The sequence below is a fragment of the Antechinus flavipes genome, chromosome 3 (assembly GCF_016432865.1).
Source record: "Antechinus flavipes isolate AdamAnt ecotype Samford, QLD, Australia chromosome 3, AdamAnt_v2, whole genome shotgun sequence".
NCBI lineage: Eukaryota > Metazoa > Chordata > Mammalia > Dasyuromorphia > Dasyuridae > Antechinus > Antechinus flavipes.
The window spans coordinates 281461036-281484346 of record NC_067400.1 but is presented as its reverse complement, the minus strand read 5'-3'; the positions used below and the strand labels follow the sequence as shown (position 1 = coordinate 281484346).

The following is a 23311-nucleotide window of genomic DNA, read 5'->3' as shown; positions in this document are numbered from 1 at the left end:
TACACTCTTTATTTCCCTAACAGCATTATAAGTTCCAGAAGAGAGGTTATATAAGATCTACACACGGCAGGTATATGATATATATTTGCTGCATAGAAAAATAGCAGAACTAGTTTTTAATCAATCAATAAGCATCAATTAAGTACCCATTATGGACTAGGAACTGAGCTAGATGGAGGGAAGGAGTAGAAACTAGAGAGGAAGTAGGGGGAAAGAACAAGAAGGAAGACATAGTATTTAAATTGTACTTTAAAGGAAGCTAGAGATTATAAGAAGCAGAGATGTGCAATAAATACATTCCAGATGTGACAGTCTATAAAAACACACAGAGATGGGAGAATGCGTATCATGTATGAGGAATAAGTAGGAGGCCAGTTTGTCTTGAAAACATAGTATATACAGGAGAGTAATATGAAATAAGGCTGTAAAAGCAAGCTAGAACTAGACACCGGTTTCAAATGGCAAAGAAAAGAATTTTTGTGCAACTGTAGCACAGTTGATGGGGAATGATATGATCAAATGTGTTTTAAGAATGTCACTGTCAACCCTGAATAATAATAGGGGACATACTCAAGACAAAGAGACCAATCAGGAAGCTACTACAATAATCCAGGTAAGAAATAATGAGAGTTTGAACTAGGGGATTGGCTCTGTAAGTGGAAAAAAACAAGGGACAAGCAAGACTTATTCTGTATATAAAACTGACAAGGCTGGGACCTGATTTTATATTGGAGGTAAATAAGTATAGAGACAAGCCTGGGTAACTGAAGAATAACAGTGCCCTCCACAACAGAGATTTGTTTAATCCTATGTAACTCAGGACTGGAAGGGTTCCTAGATGTGGAAATCTCTCATCCTACAATAAGAAACCTGAAATCCAAAAAAAAATAAGTGATTTGGCCACACAATTATACAAATTCTCGAGCTAATCAGCTCAATCAAAAAATGTTATAACATATGGGCTAGAACAATTAAATGTATTGTAAAAGTGTTTTGTGTAAATTTTAATGATTATTAGGGTTATTAATTATAAATCAACTTACCTATCCCTTGTTGAATGGCACCATCTATTGTGGGCTTAGTTTTGTCATAAGCAACCTGAATAAGGGGAAGAAAAAGACTATCACCAAACAGTATTAATACTAAAATAAGAAAAAAATTACATCTAAACAGAATGAAATGCTCACATTCTACAATTTGTTTTTTTGCTCAAACCTTTTAAAATAAGGTTCTACTGTTGCCACTGGAAGAAAAAACAAACCCCAAACAAAGCCAAACTTTCAACTCACAATCTTTTCAGGGTTTCATATAAAATTAAGAAAAGTTACAGTCTAGTAAATTAAGATTTTTTTTTTGATTATCAAAACCAACTTAATGCTACAAAATGAGTGGTAATGTTTTCTCCCACTTTATCAAGTCAGTTTCTTTCATAAAAGGAATATGTATTAATGTGATAGTATATTATAGCTCACTTTAATAAAAATAACTATCCGCAGATGAGCAGCTCTATCTTCTAATGAAAAAAACTGTTCCATCCCAGTTTAAAAAACAACTTGGAACTATTCCAAATTAAATTAAGCCAGTCTTTTTTTTTTTAATGATATTATTAATGGATCACCAACTATTAAGCAACACAGAAAATATTATTTAAAACACCTCTTATCTAGATTATTATAATAATCTCCCAATTATTGTTTGGCTTCATCTGTCCCCACTTCAATGTATTTGCCACAAAGCAATCAATGTCACTTTGTCAAATGCATTTCTACAACATCCTTTTACTTATAAACTTCCAATTACCTTTATGTTCAAATATAAACCCCTATGTTAATCTTTTAAGGCTCTTCAATAACTTGCCCTCTTTTTTATCTGTCTAGTCTTTTTTCACCTTGTATCCCCTAGATATATTTTACAGTCCAGCAATAAAGGATTCCAAGCTGTCTTTCTCATCTCTCATTTTTATACCTTTGCACAAGCTAAAAGAATTCTATTCTAAAGTTTAACCTCATTAGTGGCTTTATATGTTTGTATTTTTCTATATATATATATATATTACCTCCCTTATTAAAATATGAGTTTCTGCAGGATTACAGATACTGAATTGTATCAGGAATCAGCCAGGCTACCTAGTCTAATATCTGCATTTTATAAGTGAGGAAAAAGAATAATGATTTGCCCCAAAAAATAAAAAATATCAGAGGTAGAATTTGAACCTAGTTCTTCTGAATCTACAACCAGTGCTCTTTCTTATTCCTTTGTCTTATTATCTTTCTGGGGCATGTGTGTGTGTGTGTGTGTGTGTGTGTGTGTGTGTGTATGTGTGTGTGTGTGTGTGTGTATTTTGTTTATAGAATTTACCATAATGTCTTGCATATAGTGTGTATTCATAGGTATTCATCAAAGTGATGGAGCCTATAATAGAAGGGATAGGTGTGCACAGTATAGACAAATGGTCAACTTATGTTTATATTTATATATAAATGATTCTTACTTTTCTGCAGGTTCTGATTTATTTTAAAATGTCATTATGTATGTGTTTATAAATAATCCATGGCTTAACTTTCATTCTCCTGTCTCTACATTGTGTGTTTGCTATTTAAAGCATTATTTTATGTCACACTGAGATAGTACCAAAGTAAAGTTAAACTGAAATGCTGAGCTGTACTTTTGCTTTTAGAATGGTGACAATTTGCATTCCCTGATGTTTGTAAGATTTAAAATACTCTAAGGAAAGATTGTTCATGATTATAAAGTATTTTGGGTATTTTAATAGCACAATGCTATAATAAAATGTTAACACTTTAAAAAAAAACAAAACCTGTGTGCAATAAACTTTTTAAAGTAGTTTTTCTCTTTTTCTCTTTTTCTCTTCCTTCCTTCCTTCCCATCACTGTTACCCTTTCCTATAAGGAACTGTTCTTTATAAGGCAAACAGGACACTGGCTATTTCTGAATACGTATGTCTCATTCCATGACCAGAGTCAAATACTCTACTGATGGAGATACATTTCACCATCAGCTTTACTGACTGTGGTCTAAAGTCATAATAGCATACCTAATTAGTCTAATAGATATCTTTAGATATATAATGGCGTCTTACCTATCAATGTGATTTTGTTGCAAATTTTTCTACTTCAATTTACTTGATTCTGCATCAATTCATAAGTATTCCAAAATTTTTCTAAATTACTCATTTCTGTCATTCCTTGTCATGAATATCATATAATATTCATATCATCATATTCATATTCAATCAGTTAATGGACACTCATTTCCTCCTAATTCTTTGCTACTATAAAAGTGCTTCTATTATTATTCATTATTGAACTTTTGTTTCTGTCACTGATCTCTCTGAAGTATATACCTAAAAGTAGCAAATCCAAGTCAAAGGATTTGTAAATTGACTTTTTTTTTTTTTAACAATTCCAAATTGTTTTCTAAAATGGTTGGATCAATTCATAGTTCAATTCTAGTTGGACCAATTCATAGCTCTTCCATGTCCAAATGTTTACTGTTACCTTCTATCAGTCCTGAGGTAAAACTTACAAGACATAAGGGAAAGCAGTAAAATGAGTTGATCCTTGTCTTTCACATATTTGGAAGGAGAGATATCTACATCTATGTATGTATGTACATGCTTGTATGGTATGTATGTGCATTGATGTGTGTGTTTAGATAAGAATATGTGGTAAAGTATAATAATAGATCCTGAAGGACCAATTTCCCAAACAATGTTGAAGAACATGGTCCTACCTCCTGATTCCAATGCTGTTTGTTATCCTTACATTTTCTATGTCACGTGTATCACAGAACACTAAGGAATCTTTAAGCTTAAAAAATATTCCCAAATTGGTCTTGACTTTTATGCAACATATACTGTAATCTACACATCCCTTCTGGTAGCTACCTTAGCAAGAAGTTTGGACAAGTCTTGTTTTGAACTGTTAAACACAAACTTCAGAAAGATTTCTTTTTTTTTTTTTTAATCATACAAGTATATTTTATTTTTTTTAAATATCTTTTTATTGATAGAACGCATGCCAGGGTAATTTTTTACAGCATTATCCCTTGCATTCATTTCTATTCCGATTTTTCCCCTCCCTCCCTCCACCCCTTCCCCCAGATGGCAAGCAGTCCTTTACATGTTGAATAGGTTACAGTATATCCTGGATACAATATATGTGTGCAGAACCAAACAGTTTTCTTGTTGCACAGGGAGAATTGAATTCAGAAGGTATAAATAACCCGGGAAGAAAAAACAAAAATGCAAGCAGTTCATACTCATTTCCCAGTGTTCTTTCTCTGGGTGAAGCTGCTTCTGTCCATCTTTGATCAATTAAGGCTCTCTTTATCGAAGAGATCCACTTCCATCAGAATACATCCTCAAACAGTATCGTTGTTGAGGTATATAATGATCTCCTGGTTCTGCTCATTTCACCCAGCATCACTTCATGTAAGTCTCGCCAGTCCTCTCTGTATTCATCCTGCTGGTCATTCCTTACAGAACAATAATATTCCATAACATTCATATACCACAATTTACTCAACCATTCTCCAATTGATGGACATCCTTTCATTTTCCAGCTTCTAGCCACTATAAACAGGGCTGCCACAAACATTTTGGCACATACAGGTCCCTTTCCTTTCAGAAAGATTTCAATACAAGATCTACTCAGACATTGCAATATATGGTGCTTTCTTTACCATGTGAAGGATTTTCCTCTCAACATAAAAGCTCAATAATCTGTAAAATGCAAATTTTCAAATACATATATTTCTCCACTTAAAAACATGGATGTTTTTCTAAGTCAAGATATCCCCTGAAAAACTGGTGAAACTAGGGAGCAGAGAGAACAGAAGAATATTTTTTTCACACTCTCACGACCAAGACCAATGAACATTAGTCTTGACTTTGTTTTTTGTAGGGTATTCTCAAGCCTAAAACTAGAAACAAATTTAGAAATTAAAATTCAGAAAGTTCTGAATGTACAGAATAGTCTGTGTCCTAAAAACTTATTTATAAGTTAGTTGTATGGAAGTTGGAACACATCATTCCACAAACAGAATGTATAAATAATATATATGTGGTATATGTATAATATATAAATAATGATTAGATAATTGACCTAGTAAACAAAGCCTATTTAGCCAATATCCAAAACACATTGTACATTTGTAATGAAAAAACAATAGAAAGCACTGATTACGAAACTGGAAAAAAAAAAACCACCATAAAACTGAATTAAATGGGTGTTGTAGGTTTCCTTCTACCCAAGTAGTAAGGTGTAGGCTTAGCTAGAAGAATATACTCATTGCCTCCCTGTTGTGGTTGTTTTCTGTCCAGAAATAACCTGTAGCCTCAGCAGTAAACTAAGTTCTACTACACAGATTCCTAACCTGAGCAATAGTTGCATCTTTCTGAGAAGGGAATAATGGTAATGACCCCAAAGACAGAAAATCAAAATATATCTAGCTGATTATTTACTAACAGCAAGCAAAGAACCTATAAAATGACTAGATGACTGACATTGGCTGACTAACCATTCTTATATATAGCACATTTGGGTTCTCATAATCAAGCATCTGCTTGAAATCCAGAAAACTAATACATGTAGTATTAATAATTCACTTGAACAAACTCCAAATGGGTACCTGATTTATATATAAAGGGTGACATAAACATTAAGGGAGCTTGGAAAAGATTACTTGTCAGATCTATGGGTAAAGAAAGGATTCAGGACCAAACAAGAGATACAGAGGTTCATAAGAGATAAAATAAACAGTTTTGATTACATAAAATTTAAATTTTTTTGTGAAAGCAAAATCAATGCAGCCAAAATCAGAAAAGAAGTAAGAAACAGGAGAACAAATCTTTGTAGCAAGTTTCTCTGTTAAAGATCTAATTTCGAAGACATATAAAAGAAGATAGTTATGAGAGTAGAGACATTCTCTAACTGATATATGCTCAAAGAATATGGATAGAGAGTTTTCAGATGAAGATGTCAAAGTGAAAACAAAATTTTCTAAATCACTAATACTTGGAGAAATATAAATTAAAACAACCCCAAGATACTATCTCGCATCTATCAGATGAGTTAAATTGACACAAAAAAGAAAGAAAAAAAGGAAAATGACAGGCGTTGGAGGAGCTGTGGAGAAATGGAGGGCTTTTTAAATGAACTATTGGTGGCACTGTGAATAAATCCATACATTCAGGAAAGTAATTTGGAATTATGCCCCTAAGTTATACTCTAGGTCCATAGCCGAAAGAAATTAGAGGAGAAAGGATCTATATGAACAAAAATATTTATAGTAGCTCTTTTTCATAGTGGCTAAGAACAGAATAGAGAAAACGTAGCCTAACAACTAGGGAAAAGCTGAGCAACTAAAATAGTATATGAATGGGATGGAATACTATTATGGTGTATGAAATAATGGAGTATTTTAAGAAAAGCCGGCAAATTAATTGATGTAAAATGAGCAGAAACAGGACAACAATTTATGCAGTAACAACAGTATTGCAAAGAAACAACTTTGAAAGACTTAGAAACTCTGATCAATTCAATAATCAATCATAATTCTAAAGGACTCATGATGAGAGAGATGTTATCCACTTCCAGTAGAGAGGCAATGGATTCATTGTAAATGGAGGCACATATTTATTTGGACATGGCTAATGCAGAAATTGATTTTTCTTGATTTGCAATAGGTTTTGTTATTCACAAGTTTTATTCTTCCCTTTTCAATGTAGGAGAGGTAGAAGTAAGAGAAAGAGAATTCAGAGCTGACAATAAAATAGAATTTTAAAAATTTATTTGAACTTTTATTTACTTTAATTCATTTGAAAAAGTGTTATACCTGAAACCAATATGCATATGGTACAGCATACTTTCTAAGTTGTGAAATGCCTTCCTCCAAGGGGCTTCTTGGTTCCTCCACATATTTGGACTCAAAGCTTGGAATTGAGTAGAGTGAAAGCTGTAAGTGTAAAAGAAAATTAGATAAAAGTTATGTCAATTCTTCATTACAACTTTTTACAATTACCTTAATCCTCTATTCATAAAGTATATAAATTTTCAGTTACAAATCCAAAATAATTTTACCACATCACTTCATCTCTTTACAGATTACTTCCTTCCTATAGAGTAAACATTGTCTGAGCCACTTAATTCAATAGTGAAAAAAGATCACTTGATTTGAAGTCAGAGGACTTCAGTTCAAATTCTAACACTATCATTTATTTTTAGGATTCTAGGCAAATCATAATCTCTCTGGACCTTAATTTCTACATCTACAAATTTAAAATAATAACATTTGCATTATCCCTATCTTTTAAGATTATAAAATAAATGAGGTAATATTAATGTTAAAACTAACAAAAAAAAAGTTCCTGTAAATATTTTACTACATTTCTGTAGCACTATACAAAAATGAACAGTAAGTGGAAATATTAAAAAAATTTATGCAAAGCATATTTTTGAAAATCAATATTAATTTTCATCATGAAAAATGAGATCACTCATGAAAATCTTATGAGCAAACTAGAGTATATTTGCTAGAAATAAAGTTTTTAAGATTCTCTAGAAGCCAAATATAATATTTCATTATTCAGGACTTCATTCCAACTGCATTTTATCTGGATGGATCAGATTTGGGGGAAAGATAAGAAAAACAAAAGTAGCTAGAAAAGGGGTCTAACACCTAACTAAAAATTCTTAGTATAATTCAAGAGTACATATTTGAGGGCTCTGACAAAAGGTCAGCTGTCTAAGTCCATTTTGAGTATATACTTGTCTAAAAAGACAGACATTCATTAGCTCAGTCAGACTCTGAGGAATTTGACTTACAGACTTTTTATTCTGACAAAGTAAACTAATGCTTGAACATACTTAATGAGATATTACAGTCTACATTCTCATTTCTGATCTTCATCCTTCACACAAAAAGTATTTCAGCATAAATCTGAATCCTAGGAAGGATCCCAGAGAAAACTTAAGTTTTAAGAAAACTGGTAAAAACCACTTTTAAGGTTTTCAAAAAGAGAGAAAGTTGATAATAATAATAATAATTAATAATCTAATGCTAATCTATTAAAAATTCAAGTAAACAAATATCAAGTCCTATATGCTTAAATAGTTCAATTTAGATTATGAGATCTAATCACTAGTCTCTTCAATCAACTGTAACCTGTTCAAATTGTGCAACTGTCATCTATAGATGCTCCCTGAATCCTTTTTATATTTTGTGGTTACTTTTGATAGATCTCTTTTTCCAGATATACATTTCCTTTAGGATAATTCTTAACTTCATTTTTTGAATAGAGGTTCTTGTTGGAAATGTTACACAGTTTACTTTTGCCTTTTTATTAGACCTCTCTAGTAAGCTCTGTGTTATTTACCACTTTGGTCCCTTAGAGATTGTGGTGTTCACAAGATTTGTAACAAACAACACTATAGGAAGAACAAACAACCATTTTGTGAGAGGGTTTGTTTTTTTTTTTTTGTAATTTAAAAAAAACTTATTTTTGTATTGAAAAGCTGTTTTAGATCACTGAAAGTGAAAATTGCTTTTTTCCTATTCAGTTCTGTGATGAATTCCATGTCTATCCGGAGTGCCTGTTTCTGACATATGTATTGTACTTCAATGGATTTGCTGTCCAATTGACAGAATTTGGATTATAGCTCCATTAATTTTCATTTACAATATGGATTAGAAGTCCCCTTCCTTTTCAGTAATGATGGATCTCCTTGAAGAGACTTGAGAATGATCAAAAGCTTGACATAATAAGCAAGATATCAGCTGTAATCTCAAATGTATAGAGAATCTCATCATTTCTTGGGAATCCTTCCATTTGGACTCTGTGTAGGACATCCTCATTAATGGTGAACTTCTGGCAAGTATATAACTTCTTAATCCATAGTTTATTATTAATAATCACAAAGTCATTTAAGAGTTATCTCTTCAGCTGCATTTATTAAGGAATTTTATATGATCTAGGCATAAACATGAAAAACTTGTTAGGGGAAAAAAATTCAGGCTGCATTCTGCTCTATTTAGTCAAATATATTTTTATATCAACAGATAACAAAAGGCATTTACATCTTGAATCCACTACACTTTTCAGTCAATTGTATGACTATAAAGATGTGGAAAATTATTTATCAGATTTCCATCAAAAGATACTTTCTTATAGATTCTTCTCTTGAAGATAAGAAAATAGTGGTTGAAGTCCTCTTAATTACCTTTTTTAGGATAAAAACAGAATTTGTGATTTTTTCAGTTCTTCTGATCTCTTTCCTTTCCTGAGGTATAGTAAATCAATCTCTAAAGATCCCTTGCAAACTGCTGACTCCAGCCCATACTTCCTTGGTATGTGTTAAACAAAGAAACAAAAGTTCTTTCCTTTACATTGAAGAAAATGAAGTCTGAGAAATGGAATAAACCAAATAAAGAAAGGTACTTTGGCAATTGGCATAATGGAAAGAGCGAAATTGGAAGCCAGATTTGATTTCTACTTTTGGTTTTATGATATTGGATAAGTAAGCCATTTAACCTCTCACTTTCTAGGCAATTTTCCAAAACTATAAATTGCAGAGAAGATGCTAATTGCATTGGTAGAAGTAGTATCTTCTCCAGAAATTCCCTGAATGAAATCCCTATCCTACCAACTATTTAAAATGTTAAGAATCTAAACATGGTATTTTCAAAAGACACTGATGATTTAAAAATACTGGACAATTTGTTGTATTTTATATTTCTCTGTCTTGTCAATCTCCTTTTGAACAAATTGTCTTAGAATGATATTCTTTAGTTTAGTCTCCTGCCAAGTTTCTGTGGGTTTATTTTTGTCTTCATAGGTTTTTGGTTTGTTTTTTGTTTGTTTGTTTGCTTGTTTGGGTTTTTTGTTTTGGGGTTTGTTTTTTTTTTTTTGGTTTCTCCATTCTCCATACTGTTTTACAAAATGAGTTTGTGTTGTAAATTGGAGATGCTTTTGTTGCCAACTCTCTCTGTTTGGCAAAGAGATCAAGTACTTGCTGGTCAAAATGATTTTTGGGTTCATTTAGTCTCCTTGCTGCAGCAGCTGTTTTACTCTCATTAAACTTTTGCAGAAAAGAGTAATAATTAAGTCACTTCCTTTGCCTTTTTCCATTTCGTATTTTTTCAAACATCAATGGCTTGTTTAATTAGTTTAGGAGAAAACTATTTCAACTGTATGAATTATCTTCTCATCTTTTTTTCTTTTTTCTAATTTGTGGTTTATTTTTGGCCTTTGCTCTAACAAGCTGATGTTCTGATTGTACAAAGATAGTAGATTCTTAAATTAATTTTATTTGTGTAACCGGCTATTTCCTCTCTGCTAAGAAAGAGAAAATTTAATTTTTTTAAAAAATATTATTCAGTGTTTGACATGTTCATTATCCTCTGTCTTCTGGGAGAAAATGTTCAGGATACTTCTAAGTTCTAATGTTCAAGAAGCTTTTAAGTATTTTTTAAGCTTTTGTCTTTTTTTGTTTTTTAAATCTAAATTCTTTTTCAACATTGCTACTCACAGTATTTAAATATCTGATGACTTCTTAAAGAAGCTGTTGTCAAGTTAGTCCCCTTAGCCTCCTATTTCTTGATTTGCACACCCTTCTAAGAGTCCTTCTCTTCTAATTCCTTGCCCTCTATTGTTCTGTACACTGACATACCCTTCTAGGTGTATATGTTATTCCCTCTTTAATCCAGTTCTAAGAATGGTTCTAGCACTACCAGCCTTCCATTCATGCCTTATTTGTAGGAAACAATTACTCCATTTTATTCAATTTTATTCTTTAGGATCATATTCAATTCAACTCTAAGCCTTCTACCTATGTTTTTTAAAAACTACTTGATCTTTTCCCAAATATGACTGAGGAAAAAGGAAAGAACCCATATATGCTCTAGAGCTCTAGATTCTCTTTGTGGTGGCAAAGAACTAGAAATTGCAGGGATGCCCATCATCTGGGGAATGACTGAAAAAGTTGTGGTATATAATTGTGATGGAATACTACTATTTTAGAAAAAATGATGAGCTGGATTGACTTTAGAAAAGCATGGCGAGATCTGCACAAAATAATGAAGAGTGAAATGAGCAGAATCAAGAGAATGAATATTGTTTTAATTGTTTTAAGAATGAGTAAATAAAATATTTTGTCTATTATAAACATCTAAATTAACTACAAAAGACCTAGGAAGACACCATCTGCATCCAAAGAAACATAAAATTTTCAGAGCTACCTTGCTTTTCTGTACTTCCTTCTAAGATTTCTTTTAGTTTCTACTATGCACTTTTTTTTCACCTTCCTTCTCCATCCTATCCTAGAGAAGGCTACTATTACACACAAATGCGTGTGTGTATATATGTAAATTATACTATACATGCTTTTATTTATCAGTTTTCTCTTTAAGTAGAGAGAATCATGCTTCATAGGTTCTTTGTAATTGATCTGAATATTTATAATACTGAAAATGACTTAGTCATTCAAAGTTGTTCTAGAAGAATATGCTGTTACTATTATTTTGTGTAGATCTTTCCATGTTTTTCTAAAATCAATCAGTTCGTCATTTCTTCTAAAACAGTAGCATTCTATCACAATCATATATTGCAAATTTTTCAGCCATTCCTCAGATGTCGGGCATCCCCTCAATTTCTAATTCTTTGCCATACATAAATTATTTGTGGTTGTAAACCCAATTTCTTTGTTCTTTGGAATATCACTCTTCAGTCTTTTAACATACAAGTTGCTAAATCTTGTATTACCCCAATTGTAGCTCAGCAATATTTAAATAGTTTCTTTCTAGTTGTTAGCAATATATTCTCATTGATATAGGAGCTTCAAAACTTAGCTATGATGTTCCAATGAGATTTTAACTTGGCATCTCTTTTAGACGGTAATCAATGGATTTTTAAAATTTCTATTTTACTCTCTAGTTCTGCAATTTCAAATAGTTTTCCTTAATAATTTCTTGACATAGAGTGCCTAGATTCTTTTTTTGATTAACTTCCAGATATTCCAATAATTTTTATATTATCTCTCCTTGATCTCATTTCTACATAAGTTATTTTTCTAATGAGATTTTTTTTTAACTCTTTTCATTTAGTTTTATTATTTCTTGGTATCTATAAGGTCAGCTTCCATATACCAATTCTAATTTCTAATAAGTTATTTTATTCTTTAGATTTTGGAATCTCTTTTTTCTAGTTGGTTGACTTTCTTTTCATAAATTTAACCTTGATTCACTTAAATTTTGTAATGTATTACATGATCTAGTACAGTCTCTTTTCTCTGTATTTTACTCTTCTTTTCCATATATAGTCCTTTAATTTTCTTATCTAAAACGAGTAGAGCTAAACAAAAATGATCTCTAAAATTTCCTCTAGCTCCTGATCTAGACTATGACTCTCTAGTTGTTCCATTTTGGTAAATTTTCATTTTTTACATTATTCTTTGTCTATAATTTTTACATTGCCACATGTCTTTTCTAATCTCATCTCCCTCCCTTTTCCTTTCTTTTGAGCCAAAGTGTAACCAATGCATATCAACAGCTGTTCTTGCAGGGGTCCTCAAACTTTTTAAATAGGGGGCCAATTCACTATCCCTCAGACTGTTGGAGGGCTGGACTATAGTAAAAACAAAAACTTTGTTTTGTGGGCCTTGAAATAAAGAAACTTCATAGCCCTGGGTGAGGGGGTTAAACATCCTCAGCTGTAACATCTAGCCCACGGGCTGTAGTTTGAGGACCCCTGGTTTATGGTATCTAATACCTTCCCTAGAGTACCAGGAGGTTTGCCCAGGATTACCTAGGAAATATGTGACAAAGACAAGATCAGACCTTCCTGACACCAGGCCCATTATCCTCACTGATAATATTTTTAATAAATATAAATCATTGAGAATTAAGTGATATTGAAAATTTAGAGCATAAAACTACCTCCTTAGGGCTAATCTACACAGTTTAAATTAATGATTCTTTAATGAACTTTTTTTTTCAATGAAGGATTTTTTTTAAAAATCCACATCTTTCAAAAAAAATGCTTTACATTTAAATTGAAAGCCTTAATTCTATACTTCCAAGGGGGCTTTTTGGTTTTTTTTTTTTCCTTTTTAAAGACTGACATTGTAAAGGGCTGAAACTCCAAAAAGGTATGCTTGAATCAGACAACTGAGCACTTAGGGCTAATTACCTATTTGCTATGAGACAATGACTCTATTAGCATATGTTTGAGAAAATGGCTTTTCTCACCATTGGTGCTAGCTCAATGTTTGACTTTAATCTTAGGCAAGGATTAGAGGGTGGGGTGAGAAAGGCTAGTTATCAGGAGAGGAGGAGAAAGATGGAAATTCTGGCCTCCAGAATTGAGAAGAGATCTTTGGCTAAACTTCTGGCAGTTTGCCTTCTTCTCCCCCTAAAGACCAAGGACTTTTACTTATGCTGACTCTGGCTGATCCTGAGGCCTCCAGGGAGCTAACCCAGACTTTACATGACATCAACAGAAAAACTTCAATTTTTACTGTGACTAGAAAATGCTTTCTAACATTATAACTATTATTACTTATCCATATAGTATTCGTATATTTTGTAATATGCATTTGTATATCAGTGTTAATAGTATATTAACTATTAACTATTGATAGTAAGCTCTATAAAAGTAATAGTCACATTTTTTAATTTATTTTTAATTCTCATTATTAGCACTGTAAATTTTCAAATTTTTTTTTAGGCTGACTGCTTGATAAAAATGACCAATAATTTATAGCAAAACCTATTTTGAAAAGAAGGACTTTTAGAAAAAAGTGATCCTCTGGACTACTAGTCATCAACTATAAGTGGTTCTCTCCATTTTTAGTTTTCCTCTACCATTCAGGAACCAGTTCCTGCAAAAATTTTGTGAAAGTTTGTTTTACCACTTTAAAGTTAATTTTCATATATATTCTTTTAAAAATTGAATCTTTAAAAAAAAAGGAAGAAGGACTTTAATTTGGTGAAGACATATATATGAAGTTAGCAGAAACATAATACAGAACTAAGTGATAAATTGGGAACAGTTAAGTTTCCATTATATTATAAGGTAGGATAACTACACTATTACACAGAAAAACACATTACTTCAATCAGCAGCCCAAACTGTTTAATATAATTCTCTAAACATAAGAGGCCTTCAACGTATGTTGTAATTTCAAACTTGTTACAGAAATGAATAGATTCATTCCTTTTCTGTACTCAACCTTTAATTTACCAAGTTCCTAGCTATACATAACAGGGACAATTTATTTCTGCTGGCAGGCTTACAAAGTCAAAATTATCCAAAGGGGACTATAATGTTCAATAAATAATTGCACAGTAAAGTATTACAGTAACAAATATTATTTTTCTTTCTTCTCCTCATTCTTCAGAGGCATTTAAGCTTATATTCAAAAATCTTTATTTTAGAAGGGTACAGAATGTTGCCAATTTTTTATTGCACAAACTTTTAAGTATGGCATATTTAAACATATCACTGAGAAACAGATAACCAAGTAGATAAAGGGCTGCTGGCCCTGAGGTCAAGAAGCTCTAGGTTTAAGTCCTGACTAGACTACATAGTCCCTAGGTAATCCTGAGTAACCTCCTGGTATTCTAGGAAAAAATCTAATACTATAAGCTGAAGAATAGCTGATGATCTGTACTGGTATAACTCTGGATCAAAAAAAGAAAAGGAAAAGGAGAGAGATGAAAATAGAGAAGATACATAGCAGTATAAAAACTACAGACAAAAGCATATCAGTGAAAAATGAAAATTTACTTTAATGGATCAAATAGAGAATCATGTCACAGATTATGAGCTAAAAGAAATCTTAGAAATACTTTTTGTCCAGTCTTCCTCATTTTAAATAAAGAAACTAAATGAATGTATATGGAAAAGAATGAATTAGAGAGAAAAGAAACTGTACTAGATTATTCCAAGACTTTAAGAGAATGAAGATTAAATTTCATTATTTGGAAAAATAGTAAGAAAGTTAAACAAGAAACATAAGATCATACTTTTGACAAGCTATTTTATGCCTTTATACAATTTCTTATAGGTTTCCTATGGGAGAAGACAAAAGTTAGAAAATTTAAATACTATTTATCTAGAACTTTTAAAATGTCAAAATTATCTGGATAGCTTATTGTGTTCCATGCTGGCTGAGAAAAAGGGATATTTCAGTTGTTTTGTTTTCTCAACTTTTAAGTAATTTAATTTAATAAAGTGATGGTTTGTTAATTCACATAATGAGTTAATTTAAAATATTTAGGAGATTCTAATACTTCTTTTACTGATTCTAATCTTACTGATTCTAATACTTCATTTACCATAATATAATAAATCTATTTTTAGAACAGGTACAATTTTGAAGCAAACTGTGTATCTACCAAGTAGAATTTTAAAACTGCTTTTAAGGAGAAACATGTTCTATACCAAGAATATCTTCCTCCTCACTTTGGCTATTATATTCTTACACATCCTTTAAAGTCCAATTCAAATACCACCTGTTCTGTGAAAGATTCTGACACAATTCCTCTGCAGACCTACTTGGGACTTTTCTTGTAAATGTCCAATTTACTTATAATATACTACTTTATAGTATATTCATTTTAGGTTATATCTTAATTTCTCTCCTGGGTCTAAGTTATATGAGTGGAAAGAACTATGTTTTATTTAAACTCAATAAATCCTCCCATATCTAGCACAGTATTTTGTACACAGAAGTTGCTAAATGTTTGTTAAAAGTGTGAGGAATAGCAACCATGTTAGATTTAAATAAATGGGTTTCCAACCAAAAAATATCTAAATTAGGTACACTCAGATTCCAAATTGTCTCACTCTATTTATTTTTTACTATACTTTAACCAAATGTTCAATTAGCATTCTTGATAAATTATTTGAAAAATATATTTTATCCATGTTATATTTGTGGATGATACAAAGCAGCTAACTTCACAAAATTAAAAGAATTTCTCCTCTTCCAAAACAACTATCTAATCTGTATAATTTATCCTAGGCACCACAGGGTGGATAAGGTTGATTCCTCTGCCCATTTTTTATATGTGTATTAGGATCATAGAATCAAACTATTTATATGAATAAGAATAGATTATATAAATGAGGAAAGAAAGGCCCAATAGGGTTAAATAAATTACCATAGGTATTATGCCTTAGAGGCAAGATTTGAAACCAGGATTTCAGATTTCTATTTTCCCACACTGCCATCTAATACTAATGATATATGTTCAGCCTGAAAATTATACAAGCTGCAATTTAAAAGGATGAAAAAAAACAAGCTAGAATGCCTCCAATCAGAATTCTTTTTATAAAACAATTTTCATTATGTATTAAAGCATATCTCTGAGATTCATTCTTGGACTGTTAAGTAAATTTGATTTTGCAAGTTAATATGTATCAAGATGACAAAAGCTTGAGGCATTTCTGAGAAAAGACTTTTTGAAGACCAAATTGTTGGAAACAATTTACATGAGTATAAAAGGTTCAAAGCTAAATTAATAGAATATGCACAACAAGCTGATACTACAGGGGTTGGTTAGAATTTTGAGAAAGATGCCCCATAACAATGTATCCAAAATTTTTTAAAGAAAGCATTTATTTCAGGCTTTTGAAATTTTTAATCAAACATTATCAAGTTATGAATATTTAAGACACAACAAAACCAAAGCCAGTCCCAAACTGCATGTTCATGTATCCAAAGGTTCTAACCTGTAACTCTTCTAAATCTCTCCAAGATTATTTTAGCAATCTTTTCAGTTACCATGGGTTCAACAATCATTTCTATACAAGTGATTCACATATAAGACCTTAACAAAACCAAAGTTCACAAACATAAACATTAAACAGTTTAATCATTTTTAATTTCAGCTTTAATGTGAATACAACAAAGAATGAAGCTTTTTCCATGTGTGATCTGTTTATCATATTGACAAGAAGAATTTAAAAATTCATTGAAAATGATAAATCTTTGTATATCCAGTTGCTAACATATACACATAGTATGCACTTAATAAATGCAATTTTAAAATACAAATGTCAGCACAGTTGAAAATATTTTAAGTGTACCTTAACCTATCATTAACCCTTTCTCAATTACATCAGATTGCTCACTAGAAAAGTAACAATTGGATCTATTGCAAATCTATGTAGCTTATCTCAACTCAGAATGAACTGTGAACAGTAATTCTTTTATTTATATTTCACTGATCTTCTATCATACTGATCATAATATAAAAACAAATCATTTTGAAAAGTACATTAAAAGCTCTCCAACAATCTACTCCAGGATTTTTTCCCCTATATTTTCTAAAGGCAAATCACTTTGGTTTTCAAAACAAAATATCAAAAACAAAACATTGAAATACAAAAATCACAAAGGAGTAGTGGAGCACAGTTTGAGCACCTATTATAAGAGCAAAGCAAGAAAAGCTATTTCTAAACTGAACAACTTCTTGATTTTGAATTATGTCTTCTAATACTTATTTTATAAATAGTCTACAGTGTTAAAATAAATTCCAAAGGAAATTGTATATTACCTCATCAACTTTGACTGAACATTTGTCCCTTTTCTCTTTTTTATGAGATGCATAGACTTTGAAGGAAAGAAGACTCAGACTGGCAGAACCTGCTGACCATTGAATTACCTGAAAAATAGAAGAGCCGTACATCTTAATGTTATAAATTCTTATTTCAAAGGTAAACTCATCAGTAATCTCATTCACTAGCAAGTATCTTTCAAGATAAGTTCCTAAAACCATTAGGTAAATATCTAGTATATGTAATTATAATTTTCTATTTATATTTCGGAGATGCTTTATCTTCATTTCTGATTAATTTTCAGTGGACACCAATCCTAAAACTTTACTTTAATCAGTTAAATAATAACAGATTTTTAAATTTTTGTATCTTATTTTTATATTTTCTAATATATTCTCATCCCTTTTCCTCCCAGTCTTCCCTTATAATAAAGAATTAAAAGAAAAAAATATTTTAGCAAAACTAATCAATTTATTTTTACGGTACTTGTAAATTCTCTTGCAAAGTGGCTTCTGACCATATCATTCAATTGAAACTATTCTCTCCAAGGTTACCAATAATGTCTTTAACTACACCAAATCCAAACTTCTTGATCTTAGCTTATTTGACTCTGATAATAATCCTTTCCTCTTGAATACTTTCTTATTTCAGGATTTTTATTTTGGTCCTTCTGTCTGGCTACCTCATAGTTTCCTGTACTGAATCAACCTTAATCCACGTCCATGTAGTTACATGTGGATGTATCCAAAAGTTCTATCCTGGGACTCTTTCTCTCTCTAAGATTGTTTTAGTGATCTTTTCAGTTACCATGGATTCAACAATCATTTCTATGGAAGTGACTAACATAGCTACTCATCCAACCATATTATCTCTACCAAACTACAGCCTTATGTCACTAAAGGTCCATCAGATTGGATACTATCTCCCATAAGCCATCTGAAACTCAACATATTTAAAACAACTCTTTTGGGAGGTACTGAATCTTCATCTTTATCCAAGAAGCAAACTCTCAATGAGAAAACTCCCTCACTAATGCAATTTTTATTGATATAGTTTTATTTTATTACATTCATTTTTAAATATGTCCCACTCTTCCCTACTCAGCAGGTTATCTTTATAAGAAAATTAAAAAGAATAACAATAGTTTAGCAAAACAATCCAATATATCAATTGCATGTGACAAAATAGGCAACGTTCCACACTCAGAGCTTCCTATCTCTCCAAAGAAGGGGAACTGCATTTTCTCCTCTCTTTACCAAGGTCAGAATAGTCATTATTATTATTATGCTATATGTGTGTGTGCGTATATATATATATATATAAATATATACGCACACACACATATACATATGCATACTATATACATACACATATATGTTCAGTTTTGTCTTACTGGGTTTTTTCCCATGCTGTTGTCATTACACACATTGTTAATTCCTGTATATGTTACTCTGAATTAGTTCATCTAAGGTTTCTAAGGTTTAGAGAGCTGCCAAACCTTGTTATTTCTAGCTCTATAGCATTTCTTGTATTATATCTCTTCTTCTCCATTCACACAACTACCCCTTCTTGTTTCAAATCTTCATTGCAATGCAGGCAGCAAGGTGGCCCAGTAAATAGCACAATGGAATCCAGAACACCTGAGCTTAAATCAAGCTTTAGATATAGCTAGTTGTATGACCTGGGCTAGTCACTCAATAACTGTTAGCCTTAAGATTTCCCACATGTAAAATGGGAATAGTAATAGGAACTACCTATCCAGCGTTATTATAAAGATCAAATGAGAATGTCTTTGTAAAGCACACTATATAAATATTAACCTGTCATAAGTCTCTCCCCATTCTAATCTATTCTCAACCTAGCTATCAAGGTGATATTTCTAAAGCACAGGTTAGATCTTCAGAGATCAATGTTTTTAACCTTTTTAATGGCCCTTTAGAGCAACTGACTAGGGCTCTGGACCTTACCTGAGAAAGATGTCTTTAAATTTATAGAATAAAGTTCACAAGACTACAAAGGATGTCATAGATTAGAGGAAATCAAGATGTAATTTTTTTTCCTTATCTAAATTTACAGACCTCTTGAAATATATCTCAAGAAACTCTTAAGAGATGAAGTTAACAATTTTGGTTTATAGTCATAAAATGAACATGCAACCAATATGCCCTAATTATTTTTTTCTATTTTAACATTTCCCAAACACATAAACCTGAGTTCTAATAATACCCTACTTATGATTGACAAGGCATTAAGTAAGATAATGGTTTCTAAATTTTTCAACTATAAAATGGGGATAATGGCAGTCTATTTTCCAAATGGCATTACTGAAATTCAGAAATTAAATATGTTCAATATCACACAAGAAATTACATTAAAATAGCACTAAAAGCAGAAATCAAATTTCCTGACTCTAGGTCCTGAACTTTACTCCATAATGTCTATTCTAAAGCTCATTACCTTCTCCTTTTCTTTTGACCGCTTTGGGTATCTCTTTAAATAAAGGATTCATTAATAATGTAAGTCTGTTTCAGGAAAAGCATAAGAGTATTTTGCTGTTATAAGTTATATAAGAATAAAGTGATTGTCCTATATAAAATTATTGCTCTCACAATAGTAACACTATTAAACATAATAATTCTGAAAAAAGTTATTAATAATGAACATTTCCTTTATAAAATTATTCATACTGTTTTTTAATAACATGAGTACTATGTAACATAAGATAAATCACACCTAAGATAAAATTATAAAAAGAAAAATATTAATAAAACTAAAAATGAATGAAAAGTGTTGTGGAACTCATTCAGTCAACAAGATATTATTTTACAGAGCTCAGGAACTATAGAATGAATTTTTGGTATTTTTTTGAAACTAACTTGGAAATATCTGAAGTTTTTTTTTTATCATATGATGCTCAAATACCCAAATGTTATTGTTAATTGCATCACTATGAAAATAAAAATCCTCAGTGAAGTACACAGCACCTCATCCAAGTCTTCCATCCTATGGAACTCTGCTCATGTCCTCCCAAAAATCCACAATAAAAGGGCCAGCAAACTCATTGTGCAAGCTGCCTTTTTCCATTCTTCTTGACATTATGCAGGCAGCAAAGGAATACACAGGTGGTTCATCAGTTATCCCTGATAATAGCTACATCATAAGTTCATCTTCTTTCATATATTTGGATCTGAAAAGGCCTTCAGGGTGAAGGCCACAGTGAAACGTAATCATTTTACATTCTACAAACGAGAAAATGGGCTCAAGCAAAATTAGCCCATCTTCCAATTTGAAATATCTAAAGTGAAGAAAATTCGTTAGCAAGGACCAAGGGATCTTTTGAGACATTAGCCCTAATCCTCAAGTTTTCCCAGACTTAGGATTATAGACTTAGAAGGAACCTTCAGAGGTCACTGAGTCCAATTCCTTTACTTTCTAAGTAAGAAAAGAGCCATTGTGATGTCTTATGTAACAAACCTAGAGTCAGTAAGAATGTGAGGTGAGATTCTGATCCAGTCCTTCAGTTCACATGAAGCCTCTCTTTTCTTACATTTCCAACTAAGCTTTCATCTACTTCAACTTTTCAGCTTTTCCTACAAGGAGACAGTCTTGTCACACTATATCTAATTTTAATGTCTTAAGAAATTGTATGATATACTAAACATACTTAGACTTGTACTTCCCAAGAATAAAACCCAGAAAGCAGTTTTTTGTTTTTTTTTTAAATAAGAGGAAATTAGGAAGGGGTACAACAAACAGATTTTCTTCACAATTTTGCAAAGAAGACTGAGCATCCCTTCACTTTCTTTTTCTAAAACAATAAAAGAGGCTCTGGAAAATCTGAGACTTTCCTTAAAGTTTTTGTTATCAAAAAGATTCAATTTGGATACATATTGGAGAAAATGGCGGTAATGTCCCCTCCAAAAAAAAGAGAACATAACAAACTTAATCCAAAGGTTAAAGATTATGGTTGCAAAACATATGGACATATGGACATATATTTTATTTTCTTTTGAAATTAAACAAAAACTTCTTGCTAGCTATTCAAACTAGCATATTTATATAAATGAGTAACCCAAATTATTGCTACATACCATGTAATTTTTATGAAAGGTACCTGACAAGACCTGAAGCACTTTTATTTGGGGTGCTTCCAAAACTAATAAAAATGTAGTCATGGACTTATAAATTATAGTTTACAAATTACTGTCCTTTAAAGCCATAGCAAAGGTAATAAAAGGTTGCAAATATAAATAATTATGTACAAAATGGACACTGAAGGATACTATACCTTTGTAGGTATCACATTCACTATTTGTGATTAAAGAATGAATATCAGTGACATTCTGTAAAAAATGGACTGAATACAGATCTGATAAAGTATACTTACCTCAAAGATCAGACTTTATAACATGCAATATTGTTAAGTAGGAGCAGGTAGGTGGCACCATGAATGGAACGCTGGGCCTAGAGTCAAAGATTCATCTTCCTGATTTCAAATCTAGCCTTAGACATTTAACTGTGTGATTCTGGGAAAATCACTTAATCTGTTTGCCTCAGTTTCCTCATCTGTAAAATGAGCTAGAAAAGAAACTCACAAACCACTCCAGTATTTTTGCCAAGAAAACCCCAAACAGGATCATGGACATAACTAGGAAAAAATGACTGAACAACAACAAACACTGTGAATCATCTGCTTAATTACATAATTTTAACTAAAATTGTGGACTGAGTATACAAAATTATTACATATATTATATACATAATACATAATTAAAAGATGAATTCCTACCCACCTCCAAATTATACAAAGAATAAGATGAAAGTTACTTCACTGTTTAAGAATGAGGCATAATTTTTTTTAAAAAATGAAAAGCTATACGGCAATATATTAATACAAATACATAGAAATTTTTTTAATTTTAAAAATTAAAACAAACCATCCAGTAGACTAATCTAAACCCTAGCTCCTATCAATCTCATTATCATTAACCTAATCAACCAATCTTGATATTACACAGAAAGATATAATTTCGTGAAAAGAACATGTACATATTAACTAGTTTTTAAAAATCGATTAAAAAAAAATACCACATATCCAGAATTACTAATAACTATTTGCTTATTCTTCCCTTTATGTTACTCTGCTTGGTGTTCCCCATGGGAGTTCAGCTATCATCTCTAAATTGGAGGTAATTTGCAAAAAGAAAAAAAGAAACTCAAAACTGTACCAAGATTTTGAAATTAGTCAGGTAATAGTATCTCTAGAACTTATATTTTTCACTAAATTCACACCCGAAAAAGTTATACTCTAGTATTTTTTTTAACTTTTCATGATTTATTTGAAAGGAAATGGAGAAAAATGGTGAGACAATTTCTATCATTAGTACTAGAATATGGGACAGAAAGGTAAGGAAGAGGGAAAAAATGCTTGCTTTTCTCCCCAATAATCTGTTCATCATTTTCTGAATATGTGCAAAAATATAGCTTCCTATTTTAAAATTTAAAAGAAAAAGTTATTCTTTTACAGTAAAAAAATAGTTAAGTAAAATTATCTGTATATTACTGTAACTTAAAAATTCCAACCTAAAAAATATCTTAAGGCTTATGTATCAGAGATCTGAAAACCTACTTCATTTGTAGTTTCCATTATTCTGGTGATAAGAATTAGAAAAAGAAGGCGTATTTGGTTTTGTTATCTACATTTCTGTCCCATAACATACTAAATAA

The 23311-nt window shown here is 31.3% G+C and overlaps 1 protein-coding gene across 3 annotated transcripts in view; it reads right to left on the bottom strand.

Annotated features, from left to right (window-relative positions):
• The window catches only part of APOO (apolipoprotein O), an 88643-nt gene that overhangs the window by 44902 nt on the left and 20430 nt on the right, over positions 1–23311 (bottom strand). For all 3 annotated transcript variants that reach the window (XM_051985106.1, XM_051985105.1, XM_051985104.1), the window contains exons 2-4: positions 17584–17691; positions 6859–6978; positions 1044–1098 (exon numbers count right to left, since the gene is read on the bottom strand). In XM_051985106.1, coding sequence (XP_051841066.1) covers positions 1044–1098; positions 6859–6978; positions 17584–17691 — 283 coding nt within the window. The remainder of the gene's footprint in view (positions 1–1043; positions 1099–6858; positions 6979–17583; positions 17692–23311) is intronic.